This window comes from Peromyscus leucopus, chromosome X, assembly GCF_004664715.2.
Source record: "Peromyscus leucopus breed LL Stock chromosome X, UCI_PerLeu_2.1, whole genome shotgun sequence".
Taxonomy (NCBI): Eukaryota; Metazoa; Chordata; class Mammalia; order Rodentia; family Cricetidae; genus Peromyscus; species Peromyscus leucopus.
In genome coordinates this window covers 3,233,949-3,252,662 of record NC_051083.1, presented here as the reverse complement: position 1 = coordinate 3,252,662, position 18,714 = coordinate 3,233,949, and the positions used below count along the sequence as shown (strand labels likewise).

General features: G+C 60.7%; 1 protein-coding gene across 1 annotated transcript; it reads right to left on the bottom strand.

Moving 5' to 3' along the window:
- Nucleotides 1-16,266: 16,266 nt before the first annotated feature.
- Cd99 (CD99 molecule (Xg blood group)) lies at nt 16,267-18,714 on the bottom strand. The gene is made up of 4 exons (XM_028863498.2): nt 18,134-18,714; nt 17,732-17,782; nt 17,121-17,237; nt 16,267-16,318 (listed from the first exon to the last, which is right to left on the bottom strand). Exons 1-4 carry the CDS (start codon nt 18,204-18,206, stop codon nt 16,302-16,304), a joined length of 258 nt encoding a protein of 85 aa, XP_028719331.1. The 5' UTR covers nt 18,207-18,714; the 3' UTR covers nt 16,267-16,301.

Below are 18,714 nucleotides of genomic sequence, written 5' to 3'. Positions count from 1 at the left end.
GAGCGTGAGCACTGAGGACCGAGCGTGAGCACTGAGGACCGAGCGTGAGCACTGAGGACCGAGCGTGAGGACGAGCGTGAGCACTGAGGACGAGTGTGAGGACCGAGCGTGAGCACTGAGGACCGAGCGTGAGCACTGAGGACCGAGCGTGAGCACTGAGGACCGAGCGTGAGCACTGAGCACCGAGCGTGAGCACCGAGCGTGAGCACTGAGGACGACGTGAGCACCGAGCGTGAGCACTGAGGACGAGCGTGAGCACTGAACCGAGCGTGAGCACTGAGGACCGAGCGTGAGCACTGAGGACCGAGCGTGAGCACTGAGACCGAGCGTGAGCACTGAGACGAGCGTGAGCACTGAGGACCGAGCAGTGAGCACTGAGACCGAGCGTGAGCACTGAGGACCGAGCGTGAGCACTGAGGACGAGCGTGAGCACTGAGGACCGAGCGTGAGCACTGAGCACTCGAGCGTGAGCACTGAGGACCGAGCGTGAGGACCGAGCGTGAGCACTGAGACCGAGCGTGAGCACTGAGGACCGAGCGTGAGCACTGAGGACCGAGCGTGAGCACTGAGGACCGAGCGTGAGCACTGAGGACCGAGCGTGAGCACTGAGACGAGCTGAGCACTGAGACCAGCGTGAGGACCGAGCGTGAGCACTGAGGACCGAGCGTGAGCACTGAGGACCGAGCGTGAGCACTGAGCACCGAGCGTGAGCACTGAGGACCGAGCGTGAGCACTGAGACCCGAGCGTGAGACGAGCTGAGGACGACCGAGCGTAGCACTGAGGACCGAGCGTGAGCACTGAGGACCGAGCGTGAGCACTGAGGACCGAGCGTGAGCACTGAGGACCGAGCGTGAGGCACTGAGGAGGCGAGCGTGAGACGAGCGTGAGCACTGAGGACCGAGCGTGAGCACTGAGGACCGAGCGTGAGCACTGAGGACCGAGCGTGAGACTGAGGACCGAGCGTGAGACACGTGGAGGACCGAGCGTGAGGACCGAGCGTGAGCACTGAGGACCGAGCATGAGGACCGAGCGTGAGCACTGAGGACCGAGCGTGAGCACTGAGACCGAGCGTGAGCACTGAGGACGAGCGTGAGCGACCGAGCCGTGAGCACTGAGGACCGAGCGTGAGGACCGAGCGTGAGCACTGAGGACCGAGCGTGAGCACTCGAGCGTGAGCACTGAGGACGAGCGTAGCATGAGGACCGAGCGTGAGCACTGAGGACCGAGCGTGACAGGACCGAGCGTGAGCACTGAGGCGAGCGTGAGAGACACCTGAGCGTGAGCACTGAGGACCGAGCGTGAGGACCGTGAGCATGAGGACCGAGCGTGAGCACTGAGGAACGAGCGTGAGCACTGAGGACTGAGCGTGAGCACTGAGGACCGAGCGTGAGGACGAGCGTGAGGGACGAGCGTGAGCACTGAGGACGAGCGTGAGCACTGAGCACGAGCGTGAGGAGCCGAGCGTGAGACCGAGCGTGAGCACTGAGGACCGAGCGTGAGCACTGAGGACCGAGCTGAGCACTGAGGACCGAGCGTGAGCACTGAGGACGAGCGTGGAGCACTGAGGACCGAGCGTGAGACTGAGGACCGAGCGTGAGCACTGAGGACTGAGCGTGAGGACTGAGGACTGAGCGTGAGCACTGAGGACCGAGCGTGAGGACCGAGCGTGAGGACGAGCGTGAGGACGAGGTGAGCACTGAGGACGAGCGTGAGCACTGAGGACCGAGCGTGAGGACCGAGTGTGAGCACTGAGCACCGAGCGTGAGCACTGAGGACCGAGTGTGAGCACTGAGGACCGAGCGTGAGCACTGAGGACCGAGTGTGAGGACCGAGCGTGAGCACTGAGGACCGAGCGTGAGCACTGAGGACCGAGCGTGAGCACTGAGCACCGAGCGTGAGCACTGAGGACCGAGCGTGAGGACCGAGCGTGAGCACTGAGGACCGAGCGTGAGGACCGAGCGTGAGCACTGAGGACCGAGCGTGAGCACTGAGCACCGAGCGTGAGCACCGAGTGTGAGCACTGAGGACCGAGCGTGAGCACTGAGGACCGAGCGTGAGCACTGAGGACCGAGCGTGAGGACCGAGCATGAGGACCGAGCGTGAGCACTGAGGACCGAGCGTGAGCACTGAGGACCGAGCGTGAGCACTGAGGACCGAGCGTGAGGACCGAGCGTGAGCACTGAGGACCGAGCGTGAGGACCGAGCGTGAGCACTGAGGACCGAGCGTGAGGACTGAGGACCGAGCGTGAGCACTGAGGACTGAGCGTGAGCACTGAGGACCGAGCGTGAGCACCGAGCGTGAGCACTGAGGACCGAGCGTGAGGACCGGGTGCTGGGTGCTGGGTACTGGGTGCTGGGTGCTGCCGTCCATTCAGATTTATTTAAATTTCATTCAGTTTTATTTAAATTCATTCAAATTTCGAGGCTAAAACGGCGACGTCATGTTTGACATGGAAATGTATTCAAATTTTATTTAAATTTCATTCGGTTTTATTTAAATTCATGCAAATTTCAAGGCCGACCGCGGTGACGTCATCGTCGTCATGGAAATTTTTATTCAAATGAATTCCCGTTCGACTCAGATTTTATGCAAATTTCGCTGGGTTTATGTAAATTTTATTCAAATTTCGAGGCTAAAACGGCGACGTCATCATCTTTGACATGGAAATTTATTCAGATTTTATTCAAATTTCCTTCAGTTTTTATTTAAATTCATTCAAATGTCAGAGGCCGACAGTGGCGGTGTCGCCATTAACATGGAAATTTATTCAAATCTATTCCAGTTTACTCAAATTTTATTCAAATTTCGCTCTGATTATTTAAATGTATTCAAATTTTGAGGCTAAAACGGCGACGTCATCATCTTTGACATGGAAATTTATTCAGATTTTATTTAAATTTCCTTCAGTTTTTATTTAAATTCATTCACATGTCAGAGGCCGAGAGCGCGGTGTCGCCATTAACATGGAAATTTATTCAAATTTATTCCAGTTTACTCAAATTTTATTCAAATTTCGCTCGGTTTATTTAAATGTATTCAAATTTTATTCAAATTTCGCCCGGTTTATTTAAATGTGTTCAAATTTTATTTAAATTTCGCCCGGTTTATTTAAATTTATTCAAATTTTATTTAAATGGCAGGGCCGACAATCGCTCTGTATTTGGAAAATATTTTTTTAAAAAAATCTCTCCTGAGTCTGTGGGGCGTGGCTAAGGGTTGGGGGCGGGGCTCAGGGGCGGGGTCCGCCTGTCCGTCAAGGGCTTGGCGTTGATTGACAGCAGCAGCCCAGTAGTGAAAAACAGAAACAAAATAAATCTCTCCTGAGCCAGGGGGCGGGGCTGAGGGCTGGGGGCGGGGCTGAGGGGCGTGGCCTGTGTCGCGGGGTTGTCAATCAGGATCCTGTGCATGACGTCACCCCGTCCGCGAATGGCTGATTGACAGCCGCAGCCCAATCATTACAAAGAAGAAAAATAAAAATCTCTCCTGAGCCCGGGGCGGGGTTAGGTGGCGGGGCCGGGGGCGGGGCCCGCCCGTCCATCAAGGGCTTGGTCATGACGTCACCCCGTCTACGGGCCGTTGATTGACAGCAGCAGCCAAAGAATTGAAAAGAAGGAAAAATAAAAATCTCTCCTGAGCCAGGGGGCGGGGCCGGGGGCTGGGGGCGGGGCCGAGGGCGGGGCCTGGCGTTCCAGGGCTGTCCATCATCACCCCCGTGCATGACGTCACCCCGTCCGCGGGTCGGTGATTGACAGCCGCAGCCCAGTAGTGAAAAACAAAAACAAAAACAAATCCTTCCTGAGCCGCGGGGCGGGGCTGAGGGGCGGGGTCTGCGGGGTCCCAAGGTTGTCAATCAGGATCCTGTGCATGACGTCACCCCGTCCGCGGGTCGTTGATTGACAGCAGCAGCCCAATCATTACAAAGAAGAAAAATAAAAATCTCTCCTGAGCCTGGGGCGGGGCTGAGGGTGGGGGCGGGGCTGAGGGCGGAGCCTGGCGTTCCGGGCTGTCAATCAGCCCCCCTAACATGACGTCACCCCGTCCGCGGGTCGGTGATTGACAGCAGCAGCCCAGTAGTGAAAAACAAAAACAAAAACAAATCCTTCCTGAGCCCGGGGGCGGGGCTAAGGGCCGGGGGCGGGGCTGAGGGCGGGGCCTGAGGGTCCCGGAGCTGTCAATCAGAAACCTGTGCATGACGTCACCCTGACGGAGCTGCTGATTGACAGCTGCAGCCCAATCATTGAAAACAAGGAAAAAAAAAATCTCTCCTGAGCCCGGGGGCGGGGCCGAGGCCTGGGGGCGGGGCCGGGGCGGGGCCTGGCCTCCCTGAGCTGTCCATCATCGCCCCGTGCATGTCGTCACCCCCGATGGAGCCGCTGATTGACAGCCGGGCCTCAGCATGGATGGAGAAATCTCTCCTGAGCCCGAGGGCGGGGCCGGGAACTGGGGGCGGGGCCGGGGCTGGGGGCGGGCCGGGGCGGGGCCTGGCGTTCCGGGCCTGTCCATCATCACCCCATGCATGACGTCACCCCCGATGGAGCCGCTGATTGACAGCCGGGCCTCTGAATGGATCAAGAAAACTCTGCGGAGCCCGGGGGGCGGGGCCGGGGCCGGGGGCGGGGCCGGGGGCGGGCCTGGTGTCCCCGGGGCTGTCCATCATCGCCCCATGCATGACGTCACCCCCGACGGAGCCGCTGATTGACAGCCGGGCCTCAGCATGGATGGAGAAATCTCTCCTGAGCCCGAGGGGCGGGGCCGGGGGCTGGGGGCGGGGCCGGGGCGTGGCCTGGTGTCCCCGGGGCTGTCAATCACTCAGGACCCGGTGCTCAATGCCGAGTCCCCCGGGTGCTGATCCCCGAGTCCCCCTCACGGCACCTCCGGGTCCGGCCCCGGGGCCCCAGGAAGTGCCTGGTGCCAGGCCGCGGGATGCTCGGTCCCAGCACCCAAGGACTGAGTTCGAGCACCCAGCAGACCCCGACCAGGATGCTCAGACCCAGGGCCCCGCGCGGACTCAGCGCCAGCACCCAGGGACTCAGCCCCCAGCACCCGTGGACTGAGTCACAGTACCCAGGGACTCAGTCCCAGCACCCAACAGTTCCCATCCCTGATGCTCAGTCCCAGCACCACCGACTCAGCCCCCAGCACCCAGGGACTCAGCCCCCAGCACCCCCCACCCCCCTGGATGAGCTCCATCAGGCCCCCGCCCACCCCCGGCGCGCGATCGAGCATCATCACCCGGCCCCAAGCACCCTGGCTGTGGACGCCGGGTGAGTGACAGGGCGGGGAGGGGGGGCGCAGGGGACTTGGTGCATGTGGGTGCTGGCCTTGAGTCGCTCGGTGGACTCGGGTGCTGAGTGCTGAGTCGCTGGGGGCTTCAGCTTGAATATGCAAATTACCTCATTAGCATATGCAAAATGATTCCCCTGTCCTACTGCCCTGGGGCTCCACTGCACTCATTTGCATAGCCCCTCCCCCAGAGTCGTGCCTGATTAGCATGAAATTAGCATAGGCATGGTGCTCGTGGGCCGGGCAGCGAGCATGCAAACAACCTCATTAGCATATGCAAATGAAGCCTCGGCCTCCCAGGCTGGGGCTCTGCAGCGTCATTTGCATAGTGGAGTCCGTATCCCCGGGCCATTAGCATGCGATTTGCATACGTGCCCCAGCCAGGGCTCAGGAAGAGAGTGGGAGATGGCGATTTAAATATGCAAATGACCTCATTAGCATAGGCCCATAGCCATAGCTGGAGCTCCACGGCACTCATTTGCATAGCAGAGGGCCATTAGCATACAATTTGCATGCGGGCCCAGGCCAGGGCCCTGGAAAGGAGCGGGAGGTGGTGCTTTGCTGTTTTGCATATGCAAATGACATCATTAGCGTATGCAAATGAGCTCAAGATGGAGCCCTGCCGTGCTCGTTTGGAAAACAGAGCTTGCGTCGCGGCCGATTAGCATAAAATTTGCATATGCATCAGGACCAGGGCTCTGCAGAGACTGGGCAGGGAGATATGAATATGCAAATGACCTCATTAGCATGCGCGATTGGCCAGGGGTGGAGCTCCACGGCGCTCATTTGCATAACAGGACTTCGCCGTGGTCCATTAGCATAAAATTTGCATATTTCTCAGACCCTGAGCCCCGCGGAGACTTAGAAGCGGGATTTGAATATGCAAACGAGCTCATTAGCATATGCAAAACGGACTCAATACCACGCCAGACGGACCCGGGATCCCAGCTTCTTTTATTATTGACGGACAGGACGGGGCGAGGGGCGGGGCCAGGGGGAGAGGGGGCGGGGCGAGGGGGCGGGGTCCGGAGATCGGCAGCCTCCAGGTCACTTCCTGTCCCGGGTGCGGAGGGAGGTCACGGGGTCGCGGTGACGTCATCGACGCCGTCGCCGTCCGTCATCACACGGGGGCGGAGCCTGCGGGGCCGAGGGGGCGGGGCCGAGGCGTTGACATCATCGCACGGGTCGGGGAAAGCCCCGCCCTTATGTCCCGCCCCTCACCCCAAAACCGGATGTGGCCTCCACCAGGACAGGAAGTGGCCCCAGGCCCCGCCCCATGACGTCACCGCCCCAGGGGAAACCCGGAAGTCCCGCCCCAGTCCCCATCCCAAAACCGGAAGTGGACCCCAGGGCCGGAAGTGGCCTCCAATGTGACCGGAAGTGGCTCCAGGCTCCGCCCTATGACATCATCGGCTAAGTGGGAGCCCGGAAGTCCCGCCCCAGGCCACATCTCACAACCGGAAGTGGCCCCGGGACAGGAAGTGCCCTCCCCAGCCGTGACAGGAAGTGGCCCCGGGACCGGAAGTGGCCTCCTCAGCCGTGACCGGAAGTGGCCCGGGGGAGGGGGGGGCGCCGTCACTCACCGCCGCCGCGGCTTCCGCCCAGGCACCCGCGCGACCGGAAGTAGGCGGCGCCCGCGCCCAGCAGCGCCACGACGGCCACGGAGACGATGGGGGAGACGATGCGGGCCACGGCGCTGCCTGGGGGCGGGAGGGGGGGTGCTGGATGCTCGGTGCTCGGGGGTCCTGGGTGCTCGGTGCTCGGGGGTGCTGGGTGCTCGGTGCTCGGTGCTGGGTGCACGGGTTGGGGGGTGCTTGGGAGAGCTCGGTGCTCAGTACTCGGTACTCGGTGCACGGGGTGCTGGGTGCTCGGTGCTCGGGGTGCTGGGTGCTCGGTACTCCATACTCGGTGCACGGGGCGGGGGTGCTCGGTGCTCAGGGTGCTCGGGGGTGCTGGGTGCTGAGTACTCGGTGCTCGGGGCGGGGGTGCAGGTTGCTGGGTGCTCGGCATGGGTGGGGGGTGCTGGGAGCTCGGTGCATGGGGCAGGGGTGCTGAGTCCTCGGTGATGAGTACTCACTGCTCAGTACACGGGGGTCACGCGGGGTCAGGCCTCACCTTGGGTGCTGTCCACCGGGGGACTCGGTTCCTCTCGGCCTGGGCAGGGGGCGGGGTCAGGAGGGGGCGGGGTCAGCAAATCCCTGACCCCGCCCTCTGAACCAGGCCCCTCCCCCTGACCCCTGCGCCCCGCCCACTCTCCCCGGGCGCCGCCCCCTGATTCCGGGCCCCGCCCCAGGCCACGCCCCCTGCCCGTCACTCACCGTAAGCCCCGCCCCGGCCGGGCTGCGCCCCGGGGTCGCCTTCGCCGCCGATGCCTGTGGGGGGGGAGAATGAGGGGTCGGGGCCCGGGTCTGTCAATCACTGGGGGCGTGGCCCGGCTCGCATAGATTTGCATAAATTATGACTGCACCCGGGACAGGGGAGGCGAGGATTTGCATAAATTTGCATAAACTAGGCCCACCCCGTGGAAGTGGACGATGATTTGCATAAATCTCCATAAATCCGGGCGGCTCCGGCGCTGATTTGTATGAATTTGCACAAAGAGCGACTGCTCGGGGCACCGATTTGCATAAATTTGCATGAGCCCCGCCCCACAGTCGTACATTATGAATAATTTTGCATAAATTATTGCTGTTCCGATGGGATGGACACAGATTTGCATACATTTGCATAAATTTAACTCAAGCGCGGTGCCAAATCCCGCCCATTTGCGTTCGCCCCGCCCCCTCCTGCATACATTTAAATATCATTATTGATGAACAGCTTGCCTGGCAGCGGCCGGAACCCCTGCGCCCGTGATTAGCATAAATTTAAATACAACGGAAGGGCGCCCCGCCTCCCACTCGGGACACGGGGACCGGGAGCTTCCCCTCGGGTGATTTGCATAGCCCCGCCCACCGACCCCGCATACATTTGGCTCCGGTTTGCATAAATTTAAATAAATTATATGGTTTCCCACTCGGAGCCAGAGCAGCTGGATGGGTTAATTTGCATAGCCCCGCCCCCGCCTGAATAAATTTACATGGCATTAAGGGCCCCCGAGGAACAGCCATGAATGAAAGGATCCGAGCCGGGCACATTTGCATAGCCCCGCCCCTGTCTGCATACATTTGCATGACACCAAACACCCGGGCGGGGCCTTGGAGGAAAGTTGCCCTGATTTGCATAAATTTAAATACATTCTTCGGAGCAGGGCCGCAGAAAGCCTCTCGGGGCGGATTTGCATAGCCCCGCCCACCCGCCTGCATTTGCATGGCATGAAGGGACCCAGATCGGCCCTTTGCATAAACAAGACCCGATTTGCATAAATTTGAATGAATTAGAAGACCCGTGATGGGTTATTTTCCCCCCCTCTGGGCCAGAGCCGAAGGCTCCCAGGTTCATTTGCATACGCCCCGCCCCTTCGCCGACATTTGCATGTTCAGTGAAGAACCCAGGCGGCGGCCGCGCCCGTCGTTTGAAAACCTCAGCGCTGATTTGCATAAATTTAAATAAAAATGAATTTAAATAAAATCTGCGCATTTTTGCATAAATTTGCGTGTCGGCCGGGTTCCCGCCCCTAGTTTGCATTAATTTGCATATTGAGAGAAAGCCCCGCCCTTCGCAAGCATCAATTTGAATGCCGCGGCCCTGCTGACGTCACTCCAGGCCTCGTTTGCATGGATTTGAATACATTTGCATACACCCCACCCCCACCCGCCAGCGAGGTGATGGACTGAGTCCCCAGCACTCACCTCCGAAGTCGTAGTCGTGGTGCGGCGGGGGGCGGGGCCGGGGCGGGGGCGGGGCTGCGGCGGGGGCGGGGCCGGGGCGGGGGGTAGACGTCTGCGGGGGGGGGGGGGGGAATCGAGCACAGGGGGTGCTGACTGAGGCGGCGCTCGGTACTGGGGACGGAGTCGGGGTTGGTGGGGGTTCCCGGGGAGGACTGAGCTACAAGCACCCTGCGGACTGAGCCACCAGCACCCAGCAGAGAGAACTGTCTTTGTCGTGACCCAGGAAAAGGACTGAGACCTCAGCACCCTGCAAACTAAGCTCTCAGCACCCTGGGGACTGAGCTACCAGCACCCAGCATGGAAAACTATTATGGCTGTTTCCCAGGGGAGGACTGAGCTCTCAGCACCCTGGGGACTGAGCTACAAACAACCGAGCACCCTATGGACTGAGCACTCAGCACCCTACGGCCCCGGCGCCCACCAGGTCCACGACAGCCGCGGTGCTGGGTGCTCAGTACACGGGGATGAGGGGGCGGGGCTGGGACGTCCCTTGGACCCTAGGCCCCGCCCCCCGACTCCAGGCCCCGCCCCATGAACCCGGGCTGTTACCCTGGCCCCGCCCCCGCCCCTGTCACTCACCGGAAGCCCCGCCCCGCCCCGGCCCCGCCCCGCCCGTCACTCACCGGAAGCCCCGCCCCAGCCGGGCCGCAGCCCGGGGTCGCCTTCGCCAACGATGCCTGTGGGGGGGGAGGAAGAGGAAGTGAGGGGGCGGGGCCGGGTCTGTCCATCATGTCCGGGCGGGGCGGGGCCCGGCTCGCTCCGATTTTGAATAAATTTACATAAACCACAGCAATTCCCACGGAGACGAGGCTAATTTGCATAAATTTACATAAAGGACATGTCTTTCCGGGTGACCGGGGCGTGGATTTGCATGAATTTGCATAAGCCACGCCCCCGGGAGGTTTTACAGCGGAAGGAACCACGGATTTGCATAGATTTGCATAAATTTCGGGAGGTAAAAGTGAGGGGCGTGCGCGGCTGATATGCAAATGTATGCAAATGCGCCCTTCGGGCCCCGCCGATGTGTGCGGGGTTGCGGGAGAGGTGGGCGGGGCTATGCAAATTTCCCCAGAGGACGCCGCTCTGTATGTAAATTTATGCAAATCGGCGCCGAGGCATCGGCAGTAGGAGCGCCTAGGGCCTTTAATGACATGCAAATGTATGCAGGGGTGGGCGGGGCCACGCCAATGCGCCCCAGAGAGGCTCCTCCCGCTGCCAATCATTCTATTTAAATTTATGCAAATGAGCGCCAGCGCATGCTGGCCGCGCCCGTTAATGACATGCAGATGTATGCGGGGGTGGGCGGGGCTATGCAGATCCGCCCAGAGGACCTTAGCGTTGCATGCAAATTTATGCAAATGAGGCCGTCCATTCATTTAAATTTATGCAAATGAGATCGCGCGTTCTATTTAAATTTATGCAAATGAGCGTTGTTGGGCCCTCTGGGGCGTTAATGACATGCAAATGTATGCAGACGGGGCGGGGCCGTGGTAATGCATGCGGGGTGGGCGGGGCCGTGCAAATCCGCCCCGCAGGCCCCTGGTATGCAAAGGGATCGGATGTAGTCGGGGTGGGCCCGGGGGAGGACTGAGCAACCAGCACCCTGCGGACTGAGCACTCAGCACTCTGTGGACTGAGTTATGAGATCTCTGTGGACTGAGCAACCAGCACCCTGCAGACTGAGCTACGAGCACTCTGTGGACTGAGCCCTCAGCACCCTGCGGACTGAGCAACCAGCACCCTATATACTGAGCTACGAGCACCCAGCCTAAAAATCCGTCATCGCCGTGGCCCGGGGAGGAGGACTGAGCCCCGAGCACCAAGCACCCGACTCACCTCCGCCGTGGGGGTCGGGTGGCGCCGGGTCCTGCGGGAGCCGCGGGTAGAGACCTGGGGGGGTGCGGGGGGACTGAGCGGCCAGCACCCCAGGCACTGAGCGATGAGCACCGAACCAGGGCGGGGGGGGGGGCGGGAGGGCCGGGGCAACCGAGCGACCAGCACCTCAACCCAACAACCAAGCGACCAGCACCTCAAGCCAAGAACCAAGCATCAAGCACCTTCGTCCCCCACAACAACCAAGCAACAAGCACCTCCCTCACCCCAGAAACCAAGCAGAAGCACCTCAACCCAACAACCAAGCAACCAGCACCTCCCATTACCCAACAACCAAGCAACAATCACCTCACCCCAAAAGAAAACCAAGCAACAAGCACCTCAACCAAATAACTGAGTGACAAGCACCTCCCTCACTCCCACAACAACCAAGCAACCAGCACCTCAACCAAGTAACCGAGCAACCAGCACCCCCTCACCCCCCCAGGACGCCTCTCACCCCCGCTGGGCTTCTTCGTGGGTTCTGGGAAAAAGAAAGAAAAAACAAAACAACAACAACCGAGCACTAAGCACCCGGGAGACGCCGCGAACCTCGAGCCCGAGCCCCGGGTGCTGGGTGCTGGGTGCTGAGTACTTTGCCCCGCCGGGCGCTGGGTACTTAGCCCCGCCGGGTGCAGGGTGCTGGGGGCTGAGTACTTAGCCCCGCCGGGTGCCGGGTGCTGCGCTCACCAGGGTCGTCCAGGGCGTCCGCCAGGTCGAAGTCGCCGTCGCCGGCTGCGGGGGGGGGGGGGGGGGAGATGACGTCACCGCGAGCGGCAACATCCGCACCCCCCACCCCCCCCCACCCCCGGGGGGGAGAAACCGGAGTCAGCCGGACCCGGGGCCTCCGGGCGGGGGTGGGGGGGTGAGGTGGGGGGGCCGCCCCGCCAGAATAAAAGTCCCCGCCCCGCCGCCCCCGACCCCCAACCCCCAGGCCCCGGACTTTTATTTCAATTTTGAAATTTTGAAAAATTTTGAAACTTTTTTGCCAAATTTTGCCCAATTTTTCGCAGATTTTCAAATTTTTTTTTTTTTTTTTTCGAAAATTTCGAATTTTCCAGCCCGGGTTCTAGGTTTTTTTTGTGGGGGGCGGGCCACTCCTTCCCTCCACTCCCTCCCCCCCCCCCCCCCCCCGTCTGTCCATCAAGGTTCGGGTTTGATTTTGTTTTTGTGTTGGACGCCGTGAAATTTTGATTCTAAATTTTGATTTTTGTTTTTTTTCTTTTGGATTTCTCTCTCGGTTTCTTTGTTTTTTTTTTTTTTTAAATTCAAATTTGGGTTTTCGGGTTTGTTTTTTCTTTTTATTCAAATTTTGTTTTTGTTTTTTGATTTTTTCCTTTTTGATTTTCTTTTCTTTTTGTTTTTTTAAATTCTAAATTTCTCATCTTGGTTCATTTTCTTTTTTTTAGATTCTTTATTTCTTTTTTTTTCTTTTTTTTAGGGGGGAAATTCTCATTTCTCGGTCAAATTTTCGTTTTTTTTTGATATTTTCAAATTCAAATTTCTCATTTGATTTGGCGCGTTTGCCGAATTTTGCGAATTTCCTTTTGGGATTTGGTTTTATTTTGTTTTATTTTTTTAAATTTTCCCATTTTTCTGTTTGAAAAAAAGAACCCGGTTCCCCGCCCTCCCTCCCGGCGGCGCCGTTTCCTCCTCATCTTCATCCCCCACTCCCCGTTCATTTTAATTTCCAAAATTTCCGATTTCAAAAACATTTCCAAGTTTTTTTTTTAAAAAAATTCAAATTTAAATTTTTTTTTTAAAATTTCGATTTTTTAAAATTTCGGGAATTGACTTTCTCACAAATTTCTTTGTCAAAGGGAACCCGGGTCCCCTCGCTCCCTCGCTCCCTCCCTCCCGGGCGGCGCCGACGTTTCTTCCTCAATTTTTTAATTTCCAAAAAAAAAAAAGAAATTTCCCGATGTTCAGAAAAAAATTCCAATTTTGAAATCAAAATTTAAAAATTTTCCAAACGAAATCAAAATTTCGAAATTTCATTTTTTTTTGAAAAAAATTTTTTTTTCAGAATTTATTTCCAGAATTTCATTTGGATTTTTTTTTTTCCCCCAAACCCCGGGGCCCGTGACGTCACCGGTGACGTCACCGCGGCCCCAACCACTCCGCCGCTCCGCTCAGGGTGCTGGGTGCTGAGTGCTCAGTCCTCCCCTCCGCCCGTCCCCCCCCACCCCCCCCCGCGGGCCCCGACTCACCGAGCGCCGCCGCCGCCAGCACCCAGAGCAGCAGCAGCGGCCGCCCCGGGGTCTCCATCCGCGGTGCTGGGTGCTCGGTGCTCGCTGCTCGGTGCTGAGTCCCTCCGGGCTGCTCTGGCGTCGGCCCCGAGTGGAAACTGAGGCCGCGTGGGGCGCGATGCGGGGTGGGGTGGGGGGCGGGGCCGCCGCGGGGTGCTGGGGACTGAGTACTCCGACCGGCCGGGCCGGTCCGGCAGGAATTTCTCTCCCGGGGTGCGGTGGGGGGGCGGGGGCGGCGTGGGAACCCGGGGTGGAGGCGCCCGGGCGGGCGGGGCGGGCGGGGCACCGAGCAAAAGCACCCGGGACGGGGGGACTGAGCGCCGAGCACCTGAGTGAGCTCCGGGTACTGGGACTGAGCAACCAGGACTGAGCACCGAGCACCGGGACTGAGCGCCAGGCCCGAACATGGAGGGTGAGGTACTGAGCACCGAGCACCCAGCCAAAGCACCAAGCACGGCCTTGAGTACCCAGCACCCTGACTGAGCACCGGCACAAGGACTGAGCACCGAGCACCAGGACTGAGCACCGAGCACCAGGACTGAGCACCGAGCACCAGGACTGAGCACCGAGCAACAGGACTGAGCACCGAGCAACAGGTACTGGGACTGAGCACCGGGACTGAGCATCAGGACTGAGCACCGGGACTGAGCACAAGGACTAAGCACCGGGACTGAGCACCAGGACTGAGCACTGAGCACCGGGACTGAGCACCAGGACCGAGCACCCGCTGTGGGTACTCAGGACTCAGTGATCTCCGCCCAGGGAGGTGGGTGCTCAGTGCTCAGTGATCTCCGCCGCGGTTGCTGGGTGCTGGGTGCTCAGTGATCTCCGCCCCGGGTGCTGGGCGCTCAGTCCCACGACTCCCCGTCTCAGCCCCGGGCCCCTGCCAATCACAGCCCCCGGGATGACGTCACCGCGGGCCAAGGGGGCGGGGTCCGGCCAGGCGCCGCCCCCTGCCGTCCATCAGGCCTCGGCCCCGCCCCGTCCTGGCGACAGCGGTCCCGGGGACAGGAAGTTGGGGGACGGAGCGGAAGTACCGCCCCAGCTTGGTGACGGACAGGGGAGCAGACCCTGCAGGGGCCTCTGACTGGGACAGGAAGTCCCGCCCGCTCCCGGTGACTGACGGGCCCGACCCTCCCCGCTCTCTGCCGAGGACAGGAACTGCGGACCACACACCGGAAGTCCCGCCCCAGCGGGGTGACGGACAGGGGAGCAGACCTTGCAGGGGCCTCTGACTGGGACAGGAAGTCCCGCCCGCTCCCGGTGACTGAAGGGCCTGACCCTCCCCGCTCTCTGCCAAGGAAGGGACAGGAAGTCCCGCCCCAGCGGGGTGACGGACAGGGAAGGCCGAGACTCCATGGGTTTCTCCGCCCAGCGCAGGAACTGGGAGCGGGACACAGGAAGTCCCACCCTGATATGGTGATTGGCAAGGAAAAGACCCCAGTTGGATTACTCCGACCGAAACAGGAAGTCCCTCCCTCTCAAAAGTGATTGACAAGCTTCCGACTTTCGCCCCTCTCGGCCGAGAAGAGGAAGTGACTGCGAGACACAGGAAGTCCCGCCCTAGCAGGGTGATGGACACGGGGCCCCGACCCTCCTTGGTTTTCTCTCCCTAGACCGGAAGTGCGGACCATAAACCGGAAGTCCCAGCCCAGCGAGATGATGGACAGAGGAACCGACACTCTCCAGCTTCCTCTGCTCGGAACAGGAAGTCCCGCACACTGGCGCTGATTGACAAGCCCGGCTTATTCCCTCTCGGGCCAAAGCAGGAAGGGGAAAAACGGACAAGGGAAGTCCCGCCCTAGCGGGGTGATGGACAGGGACCCGGCACTCTCTTGGTTTTTCTGCCCAGAAACGAGGTCCAGACACCGGAAGTCCCGCCCCAGCGGGGTGATGGACAGGGGCCAGGCACTCTCGGTTTTTCTGCCCAGAAACGGGGTCCAGACACCGGAAGTCCCGCCCCAGCGGGTTGATGGACAGGGGCCCGGCACTCTCTTGGTTTTTCTGCCCAGAAACGCGGTCCAGACACCGGAAGTTCCGCCCTAGCACAGTGATGGACAGATGCCCGGCACTCTGTTAGTTTTTCTGCCCAGAAACCGGAAGTCCCGCCCCAAGAGGGTGATTGACACGGGAACCGACGCTCTCCCGGCTCCGTTCCCCAGCGCTGGAGGCGCCGCCCCCCGGAGGCCCCGCCCCCGGCCCGTGATTGACAGACTCACGCATAGAACCCGCCTGGGGCTTAAACACTTTTTATTGACTTCCGTTTCCGGCCTGCCTGGCCCCGCCCCTTCCCGTCGTTTCCCCGGGGGGCGTGGCCTGCGGTCCCGGCAAGCCCCAGGGCCTACGGGGGGTTCCAGACTCAGGGCGGAAGGTCACCCGGGGTCACGAGGGCGGTTCCTAAAGTACTCCCCCCCCAGGGGCCCGGAAGTCCCACCCCTCTTTGGTTAAAAGAAGCTGGGGGCGGGGTGATTGGCATCTGGGACGACCAATGGACGCCCAGGACCAGGAGAGGGGGCGTGGCCGGAACGCCAAACCCCTGGAAGCAGAAGCCCCGCCCTGCTTTGGTTAAAATGAAGCTGAGGGCGAGGTGATTGGCAGCTGGGGCCGTGGATTGACACCCAGGGAAGCAGGACGGGGGACCCAGGACCCCGGTTGCCGGAAGTCCCGCTCCTAGGGCTTAAAAGAATCCTGAGGGCGACGTGATTGGCAGCTTTGGCTTCCAATGGACGCCCTGGGGCCGGGACAGCGGGCGGGGCTGAGACCCCGAGGACCGGAAGTCCCACCCCCTCTTTGGTTAAAAAATACGAAGCCGGGCGTGGGATGATTGACAGCTGGGGCCATGAATTGACAGCCCGGAACCCCAGACCCCGGAAGTCCCGCCTCTCTTTGGTTTTGAGATGAGCAGCGATGCGGGAAGTCCCGCCCCCAAGGGGTGATGGGCAGCCGGGGCGGGGCCGGGGCCTCCGGCGCCCGAGCCGAGGCAGGGGAATGGCCGGGGAGCCCGCCGGGTCCTGAGACGTCAGGGGCGGAGTCCGGGGTCCGGCGGGTCCGAGGGTGGGCGGGGCCTACACGGGGGCGGGGCCTGGAACGAGAAGCGGGGTGACGTCAGGGGGAGTGACAGGAAGTTCCGCCCTCCAGTGGAGATTGACATCACGAGAACCGGAAGTGGGTGTCCCCCGAAACGTCCCACCCTCCCGCCATGAATGACAGCCCTTCCCACGGCTGGGTGACGTCACCCCGTAAGCCCCGAACTCCCGCCTTGAGTGACGACCCCTGGGGATGGTCAGTGGGGATGCCGTCACCTTTAGGTACCGGAAGTCCCTCCCTCCCGCCGTGACTGACAGCCCCGGGGTTGGTCAGCGGGGATGCATTCACCTTTAGGTACCGGAAGTCCCTCCCTTCCGCCCTGACTGACAGCCCTGGGGATGACATCACCCTTAGGTACCGGAAGTCCCTCCCTCCCGCCTTGACTGACAGCTCGGGGGATGGTCAGTGCAGATGACATCACCCTTAGGTACCGGAAGTCCCTCCCTTCCGTCGTGACTGACAGCCCCGGAGATTGTAAGCAAGGATTACGTCACCCTGAAGTACAGGAAGTCCCGCCCTGCCACCCTGACTGACAGCCCCGGGGATGGTCAGCGGGGATGACGTCACCCTCAGGCACCGGAAGTCCCCCCCTGTAGCCCTGACTGACAGCCGGAAACTGGAAGTGGGGCTGCCGTCCGCACCGTGGGGATGACATCGCCCTCAGGCACCGGAAGTCCCTCCCTCCCGCGCTGACGGACAGCGGGGAACCGGAAGTGGGGCTGCCGTCCGTCCCCCGTGTTCCCCGAGCGCCCGGGGAAGCCCCGCCCCGGAAGCCCCGCCCCCCGGAAGTCACTCACCCGCGTCCCGGAAGCAGAGCCGCCGCTTCTGGTAGGCCACGAAGCTGGAGACGCCGCCCGCGAGCGCGGCCAGCGCGGCGGCCACGAGGCCGGGGACCAGGCCCTGGGGGGCGGAGCCTGCGGGCGGGGGGCGGGGTCAGGACCGGGGGGGCGGGGCCAGGGCCTCAGGGGGCGGGGCCAGGGCCAGCGCGACCGCCACAAGGGTGGTGCTGGGTGCTCAGTGCTGCGGTGCTGCAAGCTCAGGACTGAGTGTTTGGGGTGCTGCAAGCTCAGGACTTAGTACACAGGGTGCTGGGGCTCAGTACCGAGGCGCTGCACGCTCGGGACTCAGTGCACGGGGTGCTGGGGCTCAGTACCGAGGCGCTCGGGGTGCTGCGTGCTCGGGGACTCAGTACTAAGGCGCTGCAAGCTCGGGACTCAGTGCTCGGGGTGCTGGGTGCTCGGTGCGCAGTGACTGGTTAGGGCCGAGGGTGCTTGGTACTTAGTACGCAGCGGTTAGTACCTAGGGCTCCGGGTGCTGGGCGCTCAGTACCGGGCGGGTGCTGGGCGCGGTTAGTGCTCAGTGCGGGGGCAGCGTTAGCGGCGGGTGCTGCGGGCCGGGTACTCGGTACCTTCGGGGTCCGGCTCCCCGCTCCGGGGTCCCTCGCCGCCGCGGCCGGGGCCTGCAGGGGAAGGGAAGGGGCGGGTGCTGTGCTCGGTACTCACTGCTGGGGCGGGTGCTGTGCTCGGTACTCACTTGACGACCGCGCACAACGTGGCGGGTGCTGGTGCACAGTACTAACTCCTCGGCGCAGCCCTGACTCAGTTTCCCCCTGGGCGTCCCTGGCCCCTTCCCTCAGTGACGTCATCGGTGGGCGGGGGCATTTGGGACGATGACGTCACCGGTGGGCGGGGGCACAACGGTCAGGGGCGGGGAAGTGACGTCATCGGTGGGCGGGGCTATCAGTGGGACGATGACGTCACCGGTGGGCGGGGCACACGGGGAGATGACGTCACCGGTGGGCGTGGCTTACCGCGTCCCCCGGCCGCATCCTCGAGGTCCGAGTTGGAGAAGTCGCCTGGGTGGGAGGGGACGGGAATTTGCATAAATTAGAATACATCAGCATACGGAGGGGAGACTGAGCGGGGCGGGCTCATTAGCATAAATTAGAATACATTAGCATACAGAGTTGGCGGCTCATTAGCATGAATTAGAATGCATTAGCGTACGGCGGAGCAAGACAGCTGGCGAAACTCATTAGCATAAATTAGAATACATTAGCATACGGAGGGGGACTGTCCTGGGTGGTTGGAGGCTCATTAGCATACATTAGAATGCATTTGCATACGGCAGAGCAAACAGATGATAACAGCTCATTAGCATAAATTAGAATACATTAGCTTACGGCAGAGGAAACACATGGCAAAAGACTCATTAGCATAAATTAGAATACATTAGCATGAGGCCAGGCCAAAGCCCACTGGAGTGAGTGGGACTTGTTTTTGCGTAGATTAGAATAAATTAGCATAAGGGGAGGGGCAAGGATTGGGGTTTAAGTGATTTGCATAAATTAACATCGACACACATCCGCCGGCGGGTCTCATTAGCATACAT

What these genes read in the sequence shown, in the direction of transcription:
- Cd99 (XM_028863498.2), bottom strand. Translation starts at nt 18,206, where the DNA reads ATGCAAATTCCCGTCCCCTCCCACCCAGGCGACTTCTCCAACTCGGAC. An exon ending in GGATGCGGCCGGGGGACGCG is followed by an intron (nt 17,783 to 18,133) that starts GTAAGCCACGCC and finishes CTTCCCCTGCAG; the next exon opens with GCCCCGGCCGCGGCGGCGAG. An exon ending in CGGGGAGCCGGACCCCGAAG is followed by an intron (nt 17,238 to 17,731) that starts GTACCGAGTACC and finishes CCCCGCCCGCAG; the next exon opens with GCTCCGCCCCCCAGGGCCTG.